Here is a 19,220-nt window from a genome sequence, read left to right as displayed (position 1 = left end):
TGGTAGATGCAAGGACAAAAATATACACTACAAAAAAAAAAAAAAAAAAAAAAAAAACAACCAGATCAGAACTGTGTGGGCGTGCCAGATTGCTGAGTGATGGACAGAATACTCAATTTGCATTGTGCACTTTATTGCTACTGTGCTGTTTCGCCGCATCCAGCTGGTTTAAAAAGCTATGTGTTATTACAGGATTGTATTGTATGCAGTACTGTAACAGTGCAGACACAGCATGGTTAATGCTTCTGCCTTAAAAATCTTTACTGTCCTCCCAATTAACTGTGCTTGTTATCACACTGACAGCTCTGTGGTGGCCTGTTTTACAACACAAGGCATAGACTTTCAGGGCGATTGCTGAAGATCACTGTTATTATGTCGTACTCCAGTCCAATTCTATTCCTTTTGTAGCTTTTATAAAACTGCATGGTAGAACAAATTAAGAAATAGTCGTTCTTTTAGACATCACATCCTCATACACATCCTTGCGTGACATAAAAGCAAAATTTCACCACATAAGTCATGATAGACCTCATGCAGATTTGTATGTGGCATCAGCTATTTCCATTGTTGATATTAAGTTAACAAAACAAAGCTATAGATCAGAGGTATTTAACTAAAAAGATCCAGTTACATAAAATACCTTGCTTACAAAGGTCCAGATTAGCAAGCATGACTGAATGGTGACAGAAGTCACCTTTTATTGTTTATCCATTAATGATTTATTTAAGCTAGGAGTACATTGGTTTAGTGGTTAGCACGTTTGCCTCACACCTCCGGGGTTGGGGGTTCGAATTCCACCTCCACCCTGTGTGTGCAGAGTTTGCATGTTCTCCCCATGCTTTGAGGGTTTTCTCCCCTAGTCCGAAGGCTATTCCCCTACTTCTCCCCTAGTCCATTGTAGGCTGATTGACATTTCCAAACGCATGTGAATGTGTGTGCGACTGTGCCCTGCAACCCTGTGCAGGATAAGTGGTACGGAAAATGGATGGAGGGATTTATTTAAGCACGAGCAAGAATGGGTTATGCTGAATACAGGCGCGACTGTGATTTGGCCGTAGGCACGAGGCTGCAGGTAATCACAGCCGTGCTGAAATTCAGCACGATTGCAAGTGCGAAATCCTGACATTTCAGACACAATATGGCAAAATATTTTTTGGATAGAGCGTTGTGTATTGCCATGCCAATGCACAGACTGACTGACAGCCTGTAGTAAGCGTAGTAACAGTTCCAGCGTAACAAACTATTGCTAGATTTGGAATTTTATGTATTGTACGCAGACAAGCGGAGCGATACAATGATACATACAGTGAAATGTCCCAGTCCTTTTATACTAAATATCAGCACTCTTGGAACACCACTCACCAATCAAATTAGTGGATTGGAACTAACTGTTGTATAATCATGGCAATAAATGCGACAATTTGAAATTATTAAGTTTTTGTATCGCAGTGGTGCTTCACATTACCACTTTGGACTTGCACCATGGATGCTGAAATAGAGGTCTGCTTTTGACCAATCCCGCCCACTCCTACAGTTTTTATCTTTGTTTGTACCTGGCTGCAATATTTTCTAACAAACTTAGTTGGATCCATTTCCCGAACTATAAACAAATTAGTCATTTAATCCACTGTGATCCTGTGATAAAGCAGTTGCTGTTGAATGAATGAATGAATGAATGTATGAATGAATAAGGTAAATGCATCACTGAGGGACATGCAAGCAACATATACATTCCCATGTAAACTTCATATCTGACAGTCAGTATTAAAGTAAAAACCACCCATTCTCATGACTTTTTTTTTTTTGCCCCCTACTCTGAAACAAATCTGTTTTTAACTTAAATAAACACATACTGTACATCTTCCCTTTCTTACCTCTCTAGCTCTCTGTGGTCTGATGAGCTGCCTTCAGCTAAATAATTTACATATATGCAAGTGACTGTATAAACTGAAACAAAGGATCTGCTACAGAAGCCGGGCTGGGAAACTGAACTTGCTGAACTAGGGCTAGATTTTTTTTTTTAAATAGTCAACACTGCTTGTTTCTGCTACACTATTTTTCAAGCACTCGGTTCAGTCTGGTGAAATATGTCCGTCTGTCAGTTGATGAGACCTATGATAGATAATAATAAGGTACTTATTTTAATGATAGTTGGCAGGAGGTTTAAGAAAAGATCTTACTATTTTTTCCTTTAAACCATTTGTCCTACAAATGTCACTCATGCTGTGTGTTGAAACAAAAAAACAGTCATGTTGATTGCATTGGATATGGCTAGAACTGCATCTGTGTTACTTTTCTCTGTATTAGCAGCCATAGTGGTACTGATACAGCTAATTGGCTCTAGACCTCTGAATGACACTTGCTTAAGCTTTTATCTGCTCCAACATGGCGCACTGTCCCTTCCTGTAGTAATCTCTACATCACCAAGGTGAAATTTGGCTGCTCTTGTACAATTCTTTTTAAACCCTCTACCTTGTATGTTCATAACTGCAGTCAAAATTCTACAGCATCTGTAATCACCTGTAAATATTAGACTGCATTAGTACATATTGACTACGCACTCTGCTGATGTTAGCATGCTCTAAACACACATTGTTAAAGCTATTTGGAATGCAAACCACCAAGCAGGAACTGGAGGGAAATTTGCCTGGACAGAGGACAGCGACGAGTGCACTCTCTGCCTCTGTGCCACTGATCCCTGCTCCAAGCTTGCATTTCTTAGAGCTGCTTGCTTTTTGGAATATAAGTGGTGTTACAATTCAACACACACTACGTATGAGCCCAGACTGAACACAAGAGCATTTGATCTACACCCCACTACATAGATTCATTGTGGCATTACACTCCTAGGTAATATAGTGTAGAAATATTCAAAATATTGATGATTTATACATGCTAATAACAGACTGGCTGATCGACTACTTTTGAGGTAAGTAGGAGATTGTGTATAGTTCATTTTAGGCCAATTTCCATTTCCTGTGCTTGTCCTCAGGGTTATACTCTAAAGGGCAGATGTGTGTCTGAGTCAGACAGGCAACAGTCCGTCCTCTACAAGAAGAGTGTCACCTGAGGCACAGGTAAACATATAGTGACACTTACACAGAGACTGTACCTGCCCCAACCTTGTGACCCCATCTGCAATCTGACACAGCTCAAAAGATACAGCTTGAGAAAAGTATGTTGTTTATCTGCAAAGACATGTTGCCGTTTATTAAAAATGTGCAGAATGCATAAAATAAAATTTTAAGAATTAGAAATCCAAGTCAAGTCAAGTGGGTTTTTTTTTGTCATTACTCATATATCTTGTATAACCCTGGGACAAAATGACATTTCTCCAGGACCATGGTGCAACACATAACAGTACACAAGGCCACATAAAGTGCCAATACACAACAGTGTGAGATGAGTGAAAGACAATAAATACACAGAACATGGACTGTAAAACTACTGACTAGTATAGCACCAATAAGTGTAGCCCAATTTTAATGTATACGTTTCCAAACACGGTCAACTGCATTTTCTTCATTAACTGTTTTTATATTCCTGCATTTCTAATCTCACTTTTTGAGTCAGAAAACTTTACAGTAATGAAGCTGCATACCATAGTAACTGTGCAAATACTGAAACTGAGAAAATGGCTCCAAAGTTTAAAAAAAAAATGTAAAAAGCACAACTAAATCTTCATATACATGCATTGAATGTAAATTACATAATCTCATTTTGTACTTACAAAAAAAACTTATGATGCACAGATGTTTCTCTATTCTCTATAGAGTGTAATTTTAGTGATATGGACTCCTTTTGTACTTAAATTTACAACACATCTGAGGTAAATGTTGATATTCCTGATGGATTTGACTCGTTTCCAGTGGCTCTAAATTATTATATATAAGACTATGTGCTAGCTAGCTAAATTATAATCTAGGTTAGCAACAGAGTTCTCACCACTTTAAGTACATTTAACAGTGAGAATATTCAAAGCACAAGTTCACAAGTCCATTCAAACACACCATGTATTGTCAACTGGATAACTTCCAGGTTTCCAGGGCAGTTCCACCTTCAAACTTTGGAGGATGGGGCCTAGGAGGCGTAGTTTAAAAAAAAAAAAAGTCACTTTCAACCAAGCTACCTATTGGTCCCACCCAGTGTTCCCAGTGTTCCTAAGATAGACTCTGGATCCACCATGATCCTAACCAGGATAAAGCAGTTACTGAAGATGAATAAATGAATGCTTGCATAACCTCTTTAGCCTGTGTTAGCCTGCTATGTGTAGTGAATTTAGACCCTGCTGCATTTTGTCATCTTGATAAGGAAAAAAATGATTCCTGTTGTCCAAAATTCCTGTCGTCAATCACATGGTGAAATGTAAATTATACTGTGTCCTAGTGTGAATAACGTCACTGAAGATCTGAATGTGTTGAGACTTCCATTACATGCTAGCTACATTAGCTTCACAGCTCCAGAGCAAAACTAAAGAAACTAAAGAAACTTCGTACACTAAACATGCCTTATTGGGCCAACTACAGTACATTTGGAAGCGTAAAAATTAGCAATTGTTTTTATGTGTCCAGTCAAACATTGTATGTACGTATAAAAGGGACAATTAATCTATTCGGTGTGCTGTATATTTATGAAGTATTCATTACAAAGATTTCTTTTCAGTCATAACTGAATTTCAAACAAAACTGTAGAGTATTGCTTTAGTGCAGTTTATGCTTTTAACATGGCAAAGCAAACACACAACATGCTCGTGAGTCAACCTTCAAATAAGCAAGCTAATGACTGCAGCTAATGATTTAGCTAGCTTGTATGTAACCTAAGTCTTGTACACAAACAATGTAAAACAGAGGGACAGTGCCATGGAAATGAGACAGAACTGTCCAGAATATCAACATTTCTCTCAGATATGTTGGAAAATTATTCAAAATTACTAAAATTGCCCTGTAATTACACTTAGCGCCAATTGCTAACCGAACATCCATTAAGAAATGTCAACATTGCATTACAACTTCATAGCTGTTTCATATTCATATTCATAGCTATCAAAAGGGTTATAAAAACAACAAGAGTGAGCCGTTTATATGGTGTTTCCTCAGAAGCACAGCGACCACGACACCATTTGAATATAGTATATCAAGCACTAGTTTTTAAAAAAAAAAAAAAAAAAACAAGTAGTTAAAGGTTGTAAGAATTTATTGTTAGTTGTGAAAAGATGAAAATAGGCTTTTGACACCCTCAAAGCTCCACACACCCATACACACACACACACAAACACATGCACACAGCCTTACAGTATAAGGGTTTAAGAGTTGAGATTGTTTTATAAGGACAATGAATGCTTCATATAGATGCGAGTCTTCATGTCACTGGGTCAGTGTGAGCATGGCTGAGTGTGAGCATGCGAGAGTGTGGTGGTAGTGGTAGCACTTTTACAGGGGAATGTAGTGCCAGGGCACACGGTGTAGCAGTGTCCTGATTCCAGCTGGCCAGGAACAATACGCCTCTCACTCCCCGCGTGCCATTCTTCCCTGGATCGCTCACCCAGAGATCGGCAGTGCTGTGCCATGCTAGCTCGCTGTGTGTGCAAAGCTGTGGCGACTCTTTGCATTTGCATCAGTTTCTTTGTCCACGTGTATGTTTGTGTGTGTGTTCATGCATTTGTGTGTTATGGAGTTAATGAATGTCCTTTTTGTTTGTCCTGTGATTATCACTATAATTATATGAGCGCCACTGAATGGGTATGTGCATATTAAAGATGATGTATGAGTTTTTGGTGACATGAAGTAGGTTAAGGGCAGTGTGCGTGTGTGTGTGTGTGTGAGCGCTGTGCGGGTGTGGATAAAGTCTCTGTTTACACTGTGTTACTGTTGTTTTTCTCTCGGTCATGTGAGCTCGAGATCAAACCTTGGACTCCAGCAAGCCCGCTTCAGTTACTCTTTAATAACGCGGTGGCACTCGGACTTTACGCCAGGGCTGAAGAGAAATTCCATGTGTTGTGTTGTACACAGTTGTTATATTCTGTTAAATTTGGTATTTCAGCTCAAATCTGAAGCAAGTGGTGTCGTTTGCATTTGTCGTTTTTTTTTTCATGGTGTCAAACACAGTTCACTAGCTGCTGCCTCTGGCCACATGACTTCTCTCTTTATTGATCTGTGTGGTGGCCACTGTGACAACTGGTAGACACCAAGTGGTAGATATTGTGTGTGTGTGTGTGTGTGCTGCTTGTTAGGTCTGTATATTAACCTTACAAGGTGCAATATGGCAGTTAAAGATGTTATGTTTAAGAAAAATTCAGCCCAAAATGAAAATTTACATAGTGTTTCCATTTACCATGCATGTAGTCAATTAGACAACGCATTTCTGGTGTCCGAAGTTTGCTTCTTTAGTTCTGCACTGGAGCTATGAGGTTAATGTGGCTAACAAGTAAGAGAAGTTAATACCTCATAGTTTAAGATTATGCTATCATCACAGATTCTTGGCTCAGTAATACCATTTATACATAAACAGTGTCATAAAACAGCAAAATAAACATGTAATAAAAAGATAAGCATATAAATTACATTGCACCTTATTATAAAACATAACTCCAGCATTAAACTTTCTGTCCTCTTGGCCTTTTTTATGGATAGAAGTGTGTTACAGTGTCAGAAACCACATAAACAAGTCTGTTTAGATACCACCTCTATACTGTTATGATTTATAATCCTACTATCTGGTGTTACTCAGAAGAGGACAGGTTCCCTTTGGAGTCTGGTTCCTAGGATGAGCACAGGACGCTCTTTATGAGTACAGAAATAGGTCTTGGAATGTCTCTTGCCATTCGTTGCCACTGTCACCTCTGTCTTGCTCATTAGGGATCTAAATCTACATTCTACAAATCTACGGATTTCAAACTGCTTTGTGACAATGTCACATTGTTAAAAGCACTATGCAAATAAAATTCATGAGTCTTGTTGCTTTAGCAAAAGTAAAGAAGCAAAATTCGGACCCCAAACATGTCCTGGCTGATTATTTGGAGAGGATTGTGCTTCTTTTCAGCATCGATACACTTAAGAAGAGCATGCTCTTTTCTGTCGTCTCCTGCCAAAACCAAACCAAAACCAAGAACTGGTTGAGTTTAAAATCCAGAAAACACACACACACACACACACATATATATACAGCCTACATAAAAATTATGGTCATGAGACCTACTAATGATCAAACACAACCAAAAGACCTACAAAAAGGGCTTAGAATAAACGTCAAATATCGTATTCAAATTAGGTAAATGGAGTGTAACAACCAGTGCCTACACCATGAAGACACTCCCATCTCTGGAGATCTATTTAGACAGGATAAGATTTCTGGACTTATTATCTGATCATTTGAATCATTAAGTTGTTTTCATGTACATGCACAAGCTCACCCATATGTGTGTGGGAGTATTTCAATCTGGCTGATCATTGATCTATGTCTGTTTAAGATGCAAGAGGCACAGTCATTCTCCTCCTTTTTTTTCCCAGTACTAAATTTTTATTTACACACAAATACAAAAAGCAAGGAGATCTAGTCTCCTGTGTTACTGGGGAAGCAGTAGTAGCACCTGGTGACCCACATGTCCTCGTTCCCACAGGGTCAGCGAAACCAAAAGCCTCGAAACGACTTTGGTTTATCAGGGTATCAGAGCAGACATATCAGTGAGAGCCGACAGTGAGTCACTCATTCTACCCACAGTGCAAACAATCATCTATGGCCCTTTTACAATCAGCTCTGTCTGAGAAACCTCATCACTGGGTTTGAGTCATGTCACACAGAGAAAGGAATGCACTCGATTACTTATTAATAGTGCACCAAAAAGCAAGGGAGATGAATTCTCAGCACTGTGTGAGCAATAAAGAAGTGTTGTAAGCTTTTACAGTGAACGTGTCCACGTCAAGGACACACTTCCTCCAACATGATTGGCATTATATTGGTTCTAACTGTGCAAAAGGTCATCTTGCGTCCTACTAAATGCTCCACACAATTTGATCTCATGGTAACATAAAACTCCATCATACTAAAGAAGGTATGAGTAGAGTAGGAATGTAACAGAATACGAATATATATATATATATATATATATATATAAATATATATATATATATATATATATATATAAAATGTGATCTAAATGGATACAAATACAGCTATGAATAGGAGGAGCACTATTAAGGTTTTTTTTGTTTTGTTTTTTTTTTTTTTAGAAAGCTTGCCAGATTTTTTGTTTTTTTGGAAAGCTTTCCAAGCTTTCCAAGGCATTGAGACTTGTTGAGGTTGAGACTTGAGGTGTTCGTGGGGATTGGGATCACACGAGATGCAACAAAATATTAGTGGGAGGTTTTTACTTTCATGTTTGCACAAGCGATCAATCAGATATGAAGCTAGCAGGACAAACAAAGACCTTGTTCATAAAAAAAAAAAAAAAAAAAAAAAAAAAAAAAAACTCTCCAATTTAGGCCACGCTCACTTTGGGTTTAAATCCAGATGCAGATACAGATACACAAATACTGATACATATACAGGCATTGCGTTACACCCCTAGAGTAGAAACAGCCCACTGATTTAAATATAAATGGGGCAACATGTAACCCAGACTAGCATGCAACACGTAACCCACATTAGCATGCAACGACACGACAGATGACCATTCATTTTCTATGTACATGCACGACATGGATTTCCATGATGTGGTAAAGCAACAAACATTGTTTCTTCAAAGATGTACAAAGAATTCCCTACTTAAAACTTTAATTCCTACCTGCAAACAATTCCCATTTAATGTTTAACGTGCAAAAAATGGAAGAAAAACTTGTAACTGTGGTTTCATCTTATCCTATATCATATACCTCTCATTAAATGTGCGTAGAGACATTACAAAGAAAACTAAGGCTTGAAAGGAAGTAGCAGAGATTGTTGGTGTCTCAGGTCATTGTACATAGCTAGTACTTTGCTTTGCTAACAAAACTAGTACCAAGCCTAGCAAAGTTTAGGGGACAGTGCACACCTTCAAGCAACAATAGTAGCAGTTGCAATTTTTTGATATATTTTAACAGCCATTTCAAATCTGAGTTTGAAACATTTCTGGTATATCATTGAAGTATATAGGAGCTCTCCATTTAATAATACAGGAGTGTGTGACAATACAACAGCCCAGGAGCATTGCCAAAATGGCTGCCGAGTGAACAGACTTTACTAAAAGAACTCTGATCGTACTAAAGGCTAGTTGTTAGCTCACCACTAGTATAAGCTGAACAAATCTAGCCTATAAACTAATTTTACAGTATTAGCATACCCTTTACATTTCACAAGGGATGATTTTAAATGACATATATATATATATATATATATATATACACAGATACATATTAGCGCTGTAGAAATGTGACAGAGTGCTTGCTACTGAAACTCCCCGAAATAAGCACCCCCTATAGACTTGCATTCATTTGACATTTGACAATTTTTTAGAAAAAAAAATGTTTAAAAAGATGTGATTTGTCCTAATATCTTATATTAATATAATGCATTTTTTGTTCAGAGTATTGAAATAAAAATTTAGCCTGGCTACAGCTGTTATATTTTTCCTAATATGATGGAATCGCCTTACTTATTTAACAGAATTTCATCATTTAAATAGTATAATCTATAAAACAGCAAGCAGAATAATGCAGAGAAAAGTGGATGGCTAGTTAGCTAGTTAATGGTTACATCATGGTCATTTGAGTAATGCTATATAATGCATGTAAAAGAAATATAACTTTTAAACAGTACTTGCAAATGTAACGTCTTGACACAACACTTAAACAAGGTGTCATTACAGAAAAACGTGGCACACATCGTCATTTTCTCTATATCTGCATATTTTGTGAGTATGTTTACGTTAAGTCCATAGACAGCTGTTCGTTTTACACAGAGTCGGCAGACCAATATGGAGGCCATCATCAGATATATTGAGACATAATATGTAAATCCATTCTTATAACACTGTAGCAGCAGTGCAATATTTTAAATGGACCTGTAAAGAGGGTAGCTCTGAGTGGTTTACAGAAATATGGATTTCTTTTATTTTCACCTGGCATGGTCATACGTAATAAGGCCAATCTGTTAAAAAAAGGGGACATTCCATCCCATTTTTATATCCTGTATATCATAACATGAATGCATTGTCATATTGTGTAGGGACACACCCCTGGTTTTAATGCTTTAGTCGTCACACTCTAGCCTGGTGACCACAGTGCCTTTGGAAATCACTGACCCTGAAGCTTTTTCACGCACACACACACACACACACACACACACACACACACAGACACACACACACACACACACAAAGACACACACACAGTTTACACACATCCCTTGGTCTGTTTGGTCTCCCATCGGTACAAGGTCCACTCCATGTAACTCATGTTCTCTCCATCCATCGTTCAATCTCTCCTCCCTTCCCCCAGCTGGCTGAGTGACTGCTGTCATTATGAACCCAATTCTGTCATAGAAGTGCTATAAAGGGGTCATTGTTGCTATGCTGCTGTTGCCAGCCTCAAGATGTGTACTTCACTCACTCTCTCTCTCTCTCTTGTCTGCTCTATCCCTCTCTTATTGCGCTGTACCTGCTAAACCTGTACCTGGGGCATGCATGGTTGTGGTTAAATCAGACCAAGTATTTTAAACTGGAATCCTACCACCTGAGTGCTGCCCATGCTGGAACACACCTTCATCTTTCAAGCCTGTAGTGTTTAGTGACATGTGCAGCCAATCAGTAGCATTGTTGGTTTTACCAGTCCTAAAAATGGTGACATACAAGGTAACTTATTTCTATTGATTTCTTAGAGACCTCGAAATGAGATTTGGTTAATTTGGTTGGATTTATAATGTTCTATCGGACCTTTGTTAATGTCAAAAATACATTATTTACGTGCCACAGAATATAAATTCTACACCAAAATATTACTTTAAAGGTCAGGCTAGCAGCAGTTGCGCAGGCAGAAATGCCCCGGTGATGACAGACGTCAGAGGAGAATAGGCAGACTGGTTTGACCTGGTTCTGACAGGGAGACTATAGTAACTCAAATAACCACTCTTTACAACTGTGGTAAGATGAAAAACATCTCAGAATGCACAACACATAACACAACCTGGACATAACTTACAACAGCAGAAGACCACATCGGGTTCCACTCCTGTCAGCTAATAACAGGAATCTGAGCACTGAGCACAGGCTTGCTGAAACAGTTGAAGATTAGAAAAACATCACCTGGTCTTTTTCCCATCTTCAGCTGCCCAGGTTCAATGAGCATGTGCACACTGTAGCCTCAGATTCCTGTTCTTGGCTGACAGGAGTGGAACTCAATGTGGTTGTGTGCTGTTGTAGCCCATCTGACTCATGGTTCGGCATATTGTGCATTCTGAGATGTTTTTCTGCTCATCATGGCTGTAAAGAGTGGTTATTTGCGTTACTATAGCTTCCCTGTCAGTCTGGTCATTCTCCTCTGACTTCTTTCATCACTGAGGCTTTTTTTTCCGCCGATAGAACTGCAACTAACTGGATGATTTTTGTTTGTGGAAAAAAAAAAAACAACAATTGTCAGATATAACCTTGTAATTACATTGATTAAGCCCTAGACATCATTATGTAACTTTGATATTGAATTTGTAAATACATCTTCTTCAAAATTACAAGTAATACTGTAAAATTACCCAAAACTGTAATAATTAACTTCCATTCTTAATTTTTTTTTTCTTAAAAATCCTTTATCTGAATCAAATATCAGAAACACAGTAAGCACTCATCTGTGAAATATAATAATAGAAAACATTAATCTCTTAAGAAAGTCACCTGTCGACCCTTTTTTGTTTTATAGCAACACCATTAGAGCATTTATTTTAAAATACCAAATTTATCTGATTTTACTAGCAATATAATTAAATTTTATGGAAATAGATGTACAACATGTCTTCCTATGCTTAGGGTCCTCCTGATCCTCCTGAGCATACAGGAGTCTAAATAAGATGAATAGAATGTGACAACTAATAAAATCACCTTTTCTGTTTCTTGCCAGTAATTTTAACACTTATATTACCTTGTTAATCTCTTAGTGTGATCTCTTAATTTGATTGAGCTATAAATTATTGCTGATGTTCTAAAAGACTATGGCTTCGCATTTTATTTACATGAGAAACTATTTGATTTCTTTGTGATTTTAAGTTATTTATGTCATTATCACAAGATAACATTATTGTTTTCCCAAGATACTGACAGGATCGTTTTATCTAGATCTTGACATAAATCTACACCTGCATTTCAGTAAGGTAGATGTATACTGTCTAATCCATTTTAATATTGTTCCACTTTTTAGTAAAACATGGTTTAAAATGGTTAACTATGATCTGAATAGAAGATAAGGGTTAAAACTCGATTCTGCACTCCTGTTGATTTAAGCATGTGTCTGACAACACTGTACAGGTCACGTGAGCTGGCCACTGGCTGTCACTCCTACTGGATTCTGGTAACCGTCTGCCTCGGGAGTGTATCAGGGAACGTGATCAGGTGGTGTAGCATTACCCTGCGCTGAGTCACCCCTCAAATTGATCCTCATACGCCGACCGAGGTGGACGCTTTTGTTTTCGGAAGCAGGTAACTAAAGTCTGGAGTGAGTTCAGCTCAGTATGGGACATGGACTGACCAGCGTGCACAGCCTATCAGATCACAAAAGGCCTAGTGACATCACTCCAAAGGAGGTCACAGTAATCAGATTATCCTAGTTCCACAGAGCAGGTTTTCAAGTGTGTTAAAATTAGCCACCACAGGCAACATTTATGAATGCTGTCATTTTCATTCAACTGCCTTTGCCTTGGGGTGCACCACGAATAATAAAGAGCAGCTGAGTCATTATGTAGCATTGTCAGAGGTTGACACACTGTCATAAGTCGAGTGTTGCGTCCTGCATAACTCATTGATTGCTGAGGTGACAGGTGACGCTGATGAACGACCCATGATTGTATCTACTTTCCCTTCTTGGCTATTTAATTCTGTAATCACAGGCAGTAAAGCATGCAACGAGCTGGATTTAAAGGACCAACACAATTGCCACATTCCTACTTTCTGAAAGGTTTAAGCAGAGGGGGGCTGATTACTGTGTAACAGTGGTTTGCTGGGAAGAGGCTGCAGGGCTTGGGTTCGTCCTGCATCACCTCGGTGGCTTTGCCAAGTGCGGCTAGAGTTTGAAGAGGATATCTGAGCTCTAAGCACCTGGATAATGAGCAGAAGTAATTCTACACGCTGACAGTCTAACGTCTAATACCCCCACCTCATACAAACAGGGGCGATGTAAACGAGCATCCCATTCGTCCCCAAGCACCCCTCTTGAAGGAGATGGGGATTATGGGACTTTGTTAAGTTTTTCTGTGGCTCCTGAGCAGCAGGCCATGACTTTAGAGCTCTAACTGAAAAACCCACATTCAATATTCCCTTCACTCTACCCAATATATATTGTATTATATTATATTATATTATATTATATTATATTATATTATATTATATTATATATACATAAACACATGCGCGAAAAATGGTGAACGGGAAAACACTGAATGAGTGACAGTTCAGTGGGTGGAAACGCCTTGTCGATAAGAAAGGTCAGAGGAAAATGGCCAGATTGGTTCAAGCTGTCAGGAAGGACATAGTAACTCAAATAATCACTCTGTACAACTGTGGTGAGCAGAAAAGCATCTCAGCATGCACAAAACTTTGAAACTTGAGGTGATGGGCTACAACAGCAGAAGACCACATTGGATCACTCCTGTCAGCCAAGAACAGGAATCTGAGGCTATTATGAGCACATATTCACTCAAACTGGACAGCTAAGATTAGGAAAAAAAAAAAAAAAAGCATCTGGTCTTTTTCCAGTCTTCAACTGTCCAGCCTCAGATAGATAGTCTTAGTCTTCCTGTTCTTGGCTGACAGGAGTGGAACCTGATGTGGTCTTCTGCTGTTGTATCCAATCTGCCTCAAGGTTTGATGTGTTGCGTTTTCTGAGATGCTTTTCTGCTCACCATGGGTGTAAAGAGTAGTTATTTAAGTTACTATAGACTTCCTGTCAGCTCAGACCAGTCTGGTCATTCTCCTCTGATCTCATCAACAAGGTGTTTCAGCCTGCAGACCCTCCACTCACAGGATGTTTTTTGTTTTTCGCACCATTCTGTGTAATCTCTAGAGACTGCTGTGTGTGAAAATCCCGGGAGATCAGCAGTTTATGAAATATTCAAACCAGCCCTTCTGGTACCAACATCCATGCCACGGTTAAAGTCACAGAGATCACACACTTTCCCCATTCTGATATTTGATGTGATCATTAACTGAAGCTCTTGACCTGTATCTGCAAGATTTTGTATTGTGCTGCTGCCACATGATTAGCCACAATTGGATAATTGTGCAGGTGGTGTACAGTTGTTCTTAATAAAGTGGACAGTGTGTGTGTGTGTGTGTGTGTGTGTGTGTGTGTATACAGTATGTGTGTGTGGCCAACACACCAACATCTGCAAGTACATTTTTAAACAGAAAGTAGCACAATGGACCAAAAATAGCCCACAGCTCCCCTTCAGCAGAAGAGGATGACAGCAGGAAGTAGGAGAAGAGTAAGTCTTCAAGGCGAAGAAAATGCCCCTGATGCTTCAAAACATTCTTTGCTCAGTGCATCAGTGTCACATGCATGTATTTACACTAGGGGTGTAAAGTAATGACACTATGTGTATCCGTATCTGTGCCTGTTTAGTGCTCCAGATATCCGCAGATGTAAAATGGCAGCACTGTAAGCATGGTCTGTGAACTCTGGTTCTGACAGTTCCTCAACCTCAGCCACATCACTCAAGTTCATAATAACTAGTGATGTGTGAGGGACTGTGTTTTAATCTCACTCGCACGGTTATTATATTTGTTTGTACCTGCCTTCAACATTTAAACAAATTTAGCTGAGTCGATTTCCCAAAATACAAACAATACAGTAGCCTAATTTAAACTGCCATGACTCAAACCAGGCAGTTACTAAGGATGATTGATGAATATTAATGAAAGTGCTCTTGGGTGATCCCACAAACTTCATATCTGACCAATCACTCATGCCCGCATGAAAGTAAAATACTCCCACTTGCACAAATGTTTTGTTGCGTCCTGCAGATCCCAGTCCCACACCATGCACACCTCTAGTCTCCACCAGATGCCTTGTGAAAATGTATATATATATATATATATATATATATATATATTTCATACAAATAAAACAATTTATTGTGTTGACACATACCCACTTATCTCTGTGCACATTCGACTTGTGCCAGTAATCGTTTCTGTATATCAATGCACCTATTGTTATTATGGGCGCATTGAAATACCATCAGATGGAGGCTGTCCCAATTGGAAAGTCACTGGAATTTAATTTTTTTTTTATTTTGGCCTACTTGAAGGCACTATCACTATTCTTGGTAAAAGCAGTCCCATAATTCTATTTATCAGGCATGAGTTGCATGAAGGTTTATAAATCATGGTGGACAGAGTTATGGATGAGAAATACAAATGTACAATACAAATGTAAATTAACCTTTTTTCATTGAAGTATTTCTGATTTCAAAATTGTTAAATTTATCGAGCAAATGAAAATGCAAATTCACAGCTGACTAAAAGTCACCTAGCAAGTTGGTGTTTGCTAGCTAACTAGTTATGTTAGTATCTTATTCTTTAATACGAGTGCTAACACTGATCCTATTTAGCACTGAAGTTGAATTCAATAATTATTGAAGTTAGTTCAATAGTTATCTAGCTAACTCAATGAGACTAGGTTGCTAGCTCAATGACAGGTAAACCTGAAATTTCTACACCTAATATTTCAGTTTTAGAAATGTAACTTAGTCTATTAGCAAAGCATACACTCACACAATGTTCACTTGCTCACTCTTGCTTCCAGCGTCGCATCAGAAAAGGCAATTTTCCCTAAAAATTAGTACTGATCCACTTTCCTCTTGACTGGTGCATTTTTAAAGTGCACTATCCAGAAATAAGCTGTCCCTCTTGGGATTGCAACTGGCAGGTAGCCCACGCAAATTAATCAACACACCTGCAACTATGACATGCGGGAAATAGTACAAGTTCCACAATATGACTGAATTTAGGAAGGAAATATGGTTCACACAAGGCACTAATATATTCAAGAGTGACCTCTAAATTGTGCTCTATAGCACACACTGTGAGAAAACTCATGAAGATGGCTTTGGTATATGCGTTATGAATATGAAACTGTACTCACTGTTACTGGACTTCAAATCCCTGTGGATGACGGGAACAAAGGTCTGGTTGTGCAGGTAGTCCATGCCAGTGGCGATCTGCACTGCCCAGTTAACCAGGACCCGAGGAGGAACCTTCTTCCCCGCCAGTGCCCGATTTAGTGCCCCACCACGAGCATATTCCATTACCAGGCAAAGGTTAGGCTCTTTCAAGCAGACGCCCTTCAGTGCAATGATGTTAGGGTGCCTGAGCATCCAGAAGAGCCGTGCCTCCTGCCTCACACTCTCCGCCGTGGCGCTGATGTCCTCATCGGGGTCCTGGCGTGCTGCTTTCACAGCCACCTCCTCAGCCCTCCACACGCCTTTATACACTTTCCCAAAGCCTCCCGCTCCTATGACCTCATCCAAGCACAGCTCTGAGAAGTCGATCTCCAGAGGACTCTCACCACCCACCAGTAAACCTCCAGTGGGCAGCGTGGTGTCACTTCGTGTCACATAGTTGCTGGGGAAGATGCCCACCTTGTCTTGGATCTTACCAGTCCACCATCCCTCATCTCCAGACACCTTTGAATCCTTGGAAAGCACCTCCAGCAGATCCCCACGCCTTAGGGTCAACTCCTCCTCCGTCGCCGCTTCATAGTCAAACACGGCTGTCCAGTAAGGGTTGGAGGCTCCATGATGCTGGTGGATGTGAGAATCAGGGGAGCTGACCAAGGAGGACAGGGTGGAGGAATTCCAGCTGCTGCCGTTCTCTGCATGAGTGAGACAGGGAGTCTGATTCGTGTTTGGTAGCACGATGGAGGGGGGTGGTGCTCCACAGGAACCTCCACACCCAGTGCAGGGTAGTGGGGTGGCATTTCCTCCACTACCCATACTGTTTAGTGTTGAATTTGGGTCCATCTCCAAAATAACTGAGTCAGCGGTGTGGTTTCAACAGCTGGGGGAGAACCTCGGTCAACTCATGCACAAAATCCATGCAGAACACATCAACCAAATTCAGGCCTTTTTAACTGGAGGGATGTGTTAAATCTCTTGCAAAAAGCACTATTCTTATGTGCTGGAAAGCTATTTTTAGCAGAATTACAGTCTCTGTGTACTAGCATCTATAAAGGCACTTTCAAACAGGTGTCTGAAATCATTATGACTTAATTTTCTACTATTAAATAGAATGAAGTCATGTGTTTTGACTGATTTTAAATGATCATCTAGCAGTTTGGGTGCTTCCTTCAGCACCAAGGATGCATGAGAAAGGTTGTCTTGGTTTCCTCCACTGGAGCATCATCACAGGGCCTGCATCTCTCGCATCTCTTCTATCCTATTAGTCTTATAGATCTGTAGGCAGACTTGACATGATATGGCATGCTTTTCTCGCAGTCATTAATGCAGTCATTCATTCTGTTCATACATCTATCACAATCACAAGCAACCGAGGTATACGATTATAGTTTAATCTTACTACGACTATCTCAGATCAGACACAGCACCTTCTCCCTCCATCTGATTAGACAGTCATTCTCGCATGTTTCCATTCGGCACATCCTTAAGCTCAGGTCTCGGTCATAATGGTGGAAACAATTTTAAAGTCTTTGGTTCGGGTCCACATCTAGTGCTAGAGGCCACAGGTCGGGCATTAATTCGATTACCTGTGCGATTTATGGAAACAGGCTGCAGGTCCATCCATGTTCAAGCCAGGGAAGCATCCAACAATCCACATCCTCCAACTGCACCTTCTTTATCTTGAATATGCATTGCATAGATGCCTGCATAGACCGTGTCCTCCTTTTCTCCGTGGCATTGCTGTCCTTACTGTCCCCATGCAGTCATTTCTAAAGAGGAATATCCCTGTTATACAGACAAGTGAGGCAGCCACTTCTGAGGGGTTTAACGCCGCTCTACTAACCCTAGGGGGCTATTAATATCGCTCGAATGGGAAATTATTGCGCTTCTGATTCCTTGTAATAGGTCGAGAATGATGAAATCTGACCTGATGCTGATAGAGAAGCTGCAAACCGACGCATCCTTCCACCATCTTATAATAATAATAATAATAATAATAATAATAATAATAATAATAATAATAAACAACCTCCAGCTGTTTTATCTGTAATCCTCAGTCCTTGGGTTAAAAGCCTGTTTTGTGATCCATATATCCCTGGTTGGTGGTTGCTTGGTTCCCTTTACAGTCCATCATCACTACTGCAGCCTCGGGCGTGACATTACGACGCTTTATTCCAGTCCTGGACGGAAATCGGGCCACTTTCCTCCCCCGCACTCTCCTGTTTGATCCACACGTCTCCTGCTTGTTTTTCTCCTTCTGTCAAACACAGCCCGTGTATTCCGTGTCCATGGATCGCACTGTCAGCTCAAGCTGACTTTGTATCCAGATACACCGGCTGAACAGGAGAGGGGGTGGAGAAGTCGAGTGCATTGTGGGTAATGTAGTTTATTCTCTAGAAATACGCACACTGTAACTGAGTGCTGGAGGCAAATGGAGCTTTTGTTTGGTAAGCTTGTTTGTTTGTTTGTTTGTTTTGTAATGATTTCATTGGTCTAGATGAGTGGTTCTCAATTTTTTTTAACTGTAAAAGAACTTCCTGTAATAAAATGGATATTTTATTATTTATGATATTCTGTTTTTATATGTATGTGTATATCTATATTGTGTGTTTGTATATGTGTATATGTGTATGTTCTGTTCATTGTTGCACTGTGGGACGAGGCAATAAGGAAAAACATTTCACTACATTATATCACATGTATGTAATATGTATGTGACAAATAAAGAACCTTGAACTTTGAACCTTGAACCATGGATTGTTTTCAAGAACATTATTTAAATTTGTTAATATTTAATAATAATATAATAATATTTTAGAGCTTTCTATTCCTGAACTTTCCCCTGATAGAACACATTAGGTCCGAGTTTACTT

At 39.5% G+C, this 19,220-nt stretch overlaps 1 protein-coding gene across 1 annotated transcript in view; it reads right to left on the bottom strand.

Annotated features, from left to right (window-relative positions):
* map3k10 (mitogen-activated protein kinase kinase kinase 10) overlaps positions 1-18,690 on the bottom strand; it is a 43,222-nt gene extending 24,532 nt beyond the window's left edge. The window contains exon 1 of the mRNA XM_026913981.3: positions 16,314-18,690. Within this exon, the coding sequence (XP_026769782.1) occupies positions 16,314-17,190 (877 nt within the window). The 5' untranslated portion in view covers positions 17,191-18,690. The remainder of the gene's footprint in view (positions 1-16,313) is intronic.
* Between the last annotated feature and the right edge of the window lie 530 nt (positions 18,691-19,220).

Source organism: Pangasianodon hypophthalmus, chromosome 6 (genome assembly GCF_027358585.1).
Source record: "Pangasianodon hypophthalmus isolate fPanHyp1 chromosome 6, fPanHyp1.pri, whole genome shotgun sequence".
Taxonomy (NCBI): domain Eukaryota; kingdom Metazoa; phylum Chordata; class Actinopteri; order Siluriformes; family Pangasiidae; genus Pangasianodon; species Pangasianodon hypophthalmus.
The sequence above is the reverse complement of the archived record's forward strand: the minus strand, read 5'-3'. Positions and strand labels throughout refer to the sequence as shown.